The sequence below is a fragment of the Perca flavescens genome, chromosome 20 (assembly GCF_004354835.1).
Source record: "Perca flavescens isolate YP-PL-M2 chromosome 20, PFLA_1.0, whole genome shotgun sequence".
Classification (NCBI taxonomy): Eukaryota; Metazoa; Chordata; class Actinopteri; order Perciformes; family Percidae; genus Perca; species Perca flavescens.
In genome coordinates, this window is record NC_041350.1 from 2,396,169 (window position 1) to 2,403,668 (window position 7,500).

General features: G+C 42.5%; 1 protein-coding gene across 1 annotated transcript in view; it reads left to right on the forward strand.

Annotated features, from left to right (window-relative positions):
- The window catches only part of sptbn5 (spectrin, beta, non-erythrocytic 5), a 177,732-nt gene that overhangs the window by 8,608 nt on the left and 161,624 nt on the right, over positions 1-7,500 (forward strand). Inside the window, exon 6 of the mRNA XM_028566292.1 lies at positions 4,989-5,075. Within this exon, the coding sequence (XP_028422093.1) occupies positions 4,989-5,075 (87 nt within the window). The remainder of the gene's footprint in view (positions 1-4,988; positions 5,076-7,500) is intronic.

The following is a 7,500-nucleotide window of genomic DNA, read 5'->3' on the forward strand; positions in this document are numbered from 1 at the left end:
TATCCTACCCTTTTATATATAGTAGTCTATCCTACCCTTTATATATAGTAGCCTATCCTACCCCTTTATATATATTAGCCTATCCTACCCTTTTATATATAGTAGTCTATACTACCCTTTATATATAGTAGCCTATCCTACCCTTTATATATATTAGCCTATCCTACCCTTTATATATAGTAGCCTATCCTACCCTTTATATATAGTAGTCTATCCTACCCTTTATATATAGTAGCCTATCCTACCCTTTATATATATTAGCCTATCCTACCCTTTATATATAGTAGTCTATCCTACCCTTTATATATATTAGCCTATCCTACCCTTTATATATAGTAGTCTATCCTACCCTTTATATATATTAGCCTATCCTACCCTTTATATATAGTAGTCTATACTACCCTTTATATATAGTAGCCTATCCTACCCTTTATATATATTAGCCTATCCTACCCTTTATATATAGTAGTCTATCCTACCCTTTATATATATTAGCCTATCCTACCCTTTATATATAGTAGCCTTTCCTACCCTTTATATATAGTAGCCTATCCTACCCTTTATATATATTAGCCTATCCTACCCTTTATATATAGTAGCCTATCCTACCCTTTATATATAGTAGCCTATCCTACCCTTTATATATATTAGCCTATCCTACCCTTTATATATAGTAGTCTATCCTACCCTTTATATATAGTAGTCTATCCTACCCTTTATATATAGTAGTCTATCCTACCCTTTATATATAGTAGTCTATCCTACCCTTTATATATAGTAGCCTATCCTACCCTTTATATATATTAGCCTATCCTACCCTTTATATATAGTAGCCTATCCTACCCTTTATATATATTAGCCTATCCTACCCTTTATATTTAGTAGCCTATCCTACCCTTTATATATATTAGCCTATCCTACCCTTTACATATAGTAGCCTATCCTACCCTTTATATATAGTAGTCTATCCTACCATTTATATATATTAGCCTATCCTACCCTTTATATAGATGTATATACCATGTATATAGAGCCTACTGATTGGATTAAAGCAAGACAACATCGGCAGTATTGACTGCAAAATATGTTACAGAATATTTCGTTGTGTATGACAGGTGCAATATTTAAAAATCTTTTCTTTGAAATTTTGTATTACATTTATATCTACATTGAGGTCAAAACCTAGACTTTTAAACATCAAGATGTCATTTATTAATGTGCATTCGTGTCTAAATGACATATAAACATATTATTAGGGCCCGAGCGCCGACAGCGGCGAAGGCCCTATTGAAACTGAAGGAATTATTCTTTCTTTCTTTCTTTCTTTCTTTTTCCCGTCAAATGAATTGGCTTTTTGAGGGGCTTAACATATTCAATTTGTTATTTATATTTGGCCCGCCCCCAATGTTTAGGCCACGCCCCCTTTTATAACTAATGACCCATTTGATGTAGACCCTTGTGTGAGGTATCATTGAACTGAGCAGAGACTTCCTTCTTCATTGGTGATGGTTCGACCCGCCCCCTAAGCTTAAGCCACGCCCCCTTTTCACAGTTAATGAACCGAATGACGTAGAGTCTTGTGTGAGCTATCGTTGAACTCGGCGGGGAGTTCCCTTTTCATTGTTGACGATTTGCGGCGTCTGAGTGCCACGCAAATGCACGGTCGCAAGGAGCGGCGTCCGCCGGTAACCCCGACGCGCGCAGAGGTGCGAGGGCCCGTCCATTGCTGCTCGCAGCTTTAATTAGGGCCCGAGTACGTTGTCGTGTCTGCCCAAAATTTCTCACGATTGACAAGGGTCCAGGCCTGAGGACACCTACAGGCCAAAATTGACTTTTGGTCATAGCGCCCCCCGCTGGCAACATGAAATGCGCCTTATATGACAAACATCATCCTATTTACATGAAACTTAGAATGTGTGGTCTACATGTGATACTGAGCCGCCTCCTATGATATGACCACGCCCACTTACTCAGGCCACGCCCCCTTTCATAACATTTGTGGTAATGGCCCGCCCCCTATAATATGACCACGCCCACTTACTCAGGCCCCTTTCATAACATTTGAACCGTTTTAGGTAGAGTCTTGTGTGAGGTGTCATTGAACTCAGCAGAGACTTCATTCTTCATTGGTGATGGTTTGGTCCGCCCCCTATGCTTTAGCCACGCCCCTTTTCACAGATAATGAACTGTATGACGTAGAGTCTTGTGTGAGCAAGGAGCGGCGTCCGCCGGTAACCCCAACGCGAGCAGAGGCGCGAGGGCCCGGCTATCGTAGCTCGCAGCTTTAATTCTATTCTATTTTTCATGGAAACGCTTCCAACACGCTCGCGTGAAAAATAGGCGTGGGTTCTATTTCTAGCTGGTCGCGTCTCAGGCCGGCAGTGTGTAAGCTCTAACCTGTTAACATGGGAGCCCATATATAAACGGACACGCCACGCGGCTGACACGCTCGCGTGACGCGTGCAGTGTGTTATCGGCCTTAATTTCATCAGACAAGACGAGACTAAATATGTTCGTCAACGACCTTTTTTTCCACGACTAAGACGAGACGATGACGAGACTGCGCCCGATGTCCAAAAACGCTGACTGAGACTAAATTAACTTGCATTATTGTTGACGAAAAAAGACGAGACTAAAATGTTTTACATAACATAAAAACTAAGATAAAATCTCTCTTCATTTTCGTCTACAATCGTCTCTACTTTTTCATCATGAGATAGAATATTCAGCTGTTACTGAGTCCCGGTGCTACGGCACCGACAGGTGCCCTAACCACCGGTATCTACCGGACTGAATAGCCTGCGCTTCTCTCTGATGCTCCTAAACAGACGTTAGAGTCAACCGAAACATCGCTGCACGGGACGCTAGTTAACACTACACTTGGCAGCAGGTAACGTTAGCATACCGTTAGCTAGTTAACACTACACTTGGCAGCAGGTAACGTTAGCCTACCATTAGCTAGTTAACACTACACTTGGCAGCAGGTAACGTTAGCCTACCGTTAGCTAGTTAAGACTACACTTGGCAGCAGGTAACGTTAGCATATTGTTAGCTTGTTAACACTACACTTGGCAGCAGGTAACGTTAGTATACCGTTAGCTAGTTAACACTACACTTGGCAGCAGATGACGTTAGCCTATCATTAGCTAGTTAACACTAAAATGTTTTGACTAAAACTTGACTAAAATGGCGAGACTTTTAGTCGACTAAAACTTGACTAACTTGACGTTTTTTGGCACAAGACTAAATTAAAAATAGCTGACAAAATTAACACTAGTCTGAGACACATCGCACCACAGTCAATTCAATTCACTTTTATTAATAGTATCAAATCCTAACAGGAGTTATCTCGAAACACTTTACAGATAGATTAGGTCTAGACCACACTCTATAATTTACAAAGACCCAACAATTCTAATAATTCCAATAATTCCCTGTAACACAGTATTCCTCGGAGAGTGGTCCACCAGTAGCTTTGGTAAAATATGTTTTTCATTTAAAACTCTAAACAGCATACCTGCCAAAAGCACGGCCCAAAACTCCTTATAAATACTTTACTGTACTATAAATACTCCTCTAAACAATCAGACCAATATGTTTGTCTTAAGTTGACCAGTTGCCAGATCTTGTATGAAACACATTCACACAGTCCACACACCATAAACAATGTTCAATCCATTTGTCACCTCAACCTGGCAACCTATAACACTCAACCTGGCAACTTATAACCCTCAACCTGGCAACCTATAACCCCCAACCTGGCAACCTATAACCCTCAACCTGGCAACTTATAACCCTCAACCTGGCAACCTCTAAACCTATAACCCTCAACCTGGCAACCTCTAAACCTATAACCCCCAACCCGGCAACCTACAACCCTCAACCTGGCAACTTATAACCCTCAACCTGGCAACCTATAACCCTCAACATGGCAACAACCTATAACCCTCAACCTGGCAACCTATAACCCTAAACCTGGCAACCTATAACCCTCAACCTGGCAACCTATAACCCTCAACCTGGCAACCTATAGCCCTCAACCTGGCAACCTATAACCCTCAACCTGTCATCCTATAAACCTATAACCCTCAACCTGGCAACTTATAAACCTCAACCTGGCAACCTATAACCCTCAACCTGGCAACCTGTAACCCTCAACCTGGCAACCTGTAACCCTCAACCTGACAACGTATAACCCTCAACCTGGCAATGTATAACCCTCAACCTGACAACGTATAACCCTCAACCTGGCAACCTTTAACCCTCAAACTGGCAACCTATAACCCTCAACCTGGCAACTTATAAACCTCAACCTGGCAACCTGTAACCCTCAACCTGACAACGTATAACACTCAACCTGGCAACCTATAACCCTCAAACTGGCAACCTATAACCCTCAAACTGGCAACCTATAAACCTCAACCTGGCAACCTATAACCCTCAACCTGGCAACCTATAACCCTCAAACTGGCAACCTATAACCCTTAACCTGGCAACCTATAACCCTTAACCTGGCAACCTATAACCCTTAACCTGGCAACCTATAACCCTTAACCTGGCAACCTATAACCCTTAACCTGGCAACCTATAACCCTCAACCTGGCAACCAATAACCCTTAACCTGCCAACTTATAAACCTCAACCTGGCAACCTATAACCCTTAACCTGGCAACCTATAACCCTCAACCTGGCAACCTATAACCCTCAACCTGTCAACCTATAACCCTCAACCTGGCAACCTGTAATCTTCAACCTGGCAACCTGTAACCCTCAACCTGGCAACCTGTAACCCTCAACCTGGCAACCTATAACCCTCAACCTGGCAACCTGTAACCAAGTTGATCTCTGCTTTGCGGAAAGTTCAGACCCGAAAGCCAGCTGATAAAGATGGCAGGTGAAGGGTTGATCTGCGTCTCTTTGTTCTGCGTCTTCGGTTTCACTAGCGAGACGGCAGAGTAACTGAGACTCTTTCCTCTCCGTGTCCTCAGATAGTCGGCATGCTGATGGAGCTGGACGCCATGAAGGTCCAGTACGAGCGGCTGGTCTCAGATCTGCTTCGCTGGATCAAAACCAAGGTAACCAAGGACTGCAGGGGGTACGTGTCCCCCATAGAGAGAATGTTTTTGCAAAATCCTAATTTAAAAATGTGTTAAATAATTCATCAAATGATCCTATAATAATGAATGAACTAAGGGATTTTATACAGTTGAAATTTAGCATGTAAATGTTTTTCAGTTACAAGGCTGTTGTGCACACCATTGGTCCTCTTTTGAAGAGGAAAAGAATTTGACGTTTTTGTCGCTTTTTTTGACCTATTCTTGCTTTACTTCCTTCTTTTTCCAAGTTTTGACATTTGGATCAAGGACAGGGTTAACTTCTCCTGCTCCACACACACACACACACACACCCACCCCCCCCCCCCACACACACACACACACACACACCCTGAATGGTATGTGTATGGATATTTTTAACCTCAAGAGCAAGTAACGCAGACAGTATTTAATTTTTTAATTTTTTAATTTAAATAACATGGTTTTAAGATTGTAATAGAGTTTATATTTTATATTGGGACACCAGGCTTTTTATATTTTTATAATTTTATTTATCACACGACTGTGTGTATATATATGTATGTAGGCATGTCGGTGTTTTTTATTTTATTTTATTTTTTATATATATATATATATTTTTTTTTTTAACTCGATATTTCTCTGGGAGAGACACCGGAGTTGTTGTGGAGTTGACCTTTTAATTTAAAGTTTTTAATTCCCGCTGTCCTTCCTTTCCAGTGGTTCTTTTAACCTCCTTTTAATATCTGGCCGCTTTTTTTTAAACAGCCCCGTCTTTTTTATTTAACCAAACTTGGAGTTCTTTAAAGTGTTTTATTCACACCAGTGGTCCCCTTGTGCCCGTGCCCCTCGCAGCTCCCATTCTGCGTTTTAACCCAAACCTAACCATAACCTAATTCTAACCCTAATCCTAAAACCAAGTCTTAACCCTCAGCCCTTTAAACTTGTGGGGTGCAGCACCAGGCTGTACAGACCCCACAAGTATACTGTATTACCAGGTTTTTGGACCCCACGGATATAGTAAAACAAGCCCACACACACACACACATACACACACACACACACACACACACACACAAACAAACCCACAGGCACTGAGCTCTCTTAAAAGGATCAGTCCGAACCCGTCGGGTACCGTCGTGACCCGTCGGCCTCGGGTCGGGTATCCATGCCTTACCATGTGACTGTTCAGAGACCATGTGACTGTTCAGAGACCATGTGACTGTTTAGAGACCATGTGACTGTTCAGAGACCATGTGACTGTTCAGAGACCATGTGACTGTTTAGAGACCATGTGACTGTTCAGAGACCATGTGACTGGTTAGAGACCATGTGACTCGTTAGAGACCATGTGACTGGTTAGAGACCATGTGACTCGTTAGAGACCATGTGACTGGTTAGAGACCATGTGACTGTTCAGAGACCATGTGACTGTTCAGAGACCATGTGACTGTTTAGAGACCATGTGACTGGTTAGAGACCATGTGGCTGGTTAGAGACCATGTGACTGGTTAGAGACCACGTGACTGTTTAGAGACCATGTGACTGGTTAGAGACCATGTGGCTGGTTAGAGACCATGTGACTGGTTAGAGACCATGTGACTGTTTAGAGACCATGTGGCTGGTTAGAGACCATGTGACTGGTTAGAGACCATGTGACTGGTTAGAGACCATGTGGCTGGTTATGTATGGTATGTCTATATTCCGATTGGTTGCTGGCGTTTGCCGCTGCTTGTACCGCGTCATAGCTCATTACCATAAAGTTGACCAAAGTTCAACTTTCAAAACGCGATGCCGACAGATTTGACGCTCCTACCGATATAGAGAGCCGAAGTCCCGCCCCTTCCGGTGGACCTCATGGGACCTTAAGTCATAAAAAATATGAACGGTAGTGAACGGGGAGAGGCAAATCATTTTTTGATCTCGTTTGAATTGAGCCATGGATTACACATATGATGTTCGTTAATTTAAAAGATATATTTTCAACCGAAGAAAGTCTCAGTTACCCGTAGGTTTGTCATATGAATACTTAGTTTAGTGTGATACCGCTCAGTGGACTACATCTCTCAGTGGACTACATCTCTCAGTGGACTACATCTCCCAGTGGACTACATCTCCCGTTTAACACAATCTACGTCACCTAGCTAGCTTGATGCTTGGTTCGCTAGCTAGCTAGCTTAGCTCTGTTCCACAACACATGTAACGTTATCTTACCTGCTGTGTTTTATCCAGTCAAGTGTTCTCAGCAGAGAAGCAAAAAAACGAGCGAGATCCTCTGATCATTAGAGTAACGTTACATCACCGGTACGATACACACACACACACACACACACACACACACACACACACACACACACACACACACACACACACACACACACACACAGGTACGATACATAGAGACATCGTAGCTTCAGCGAGACGTCAT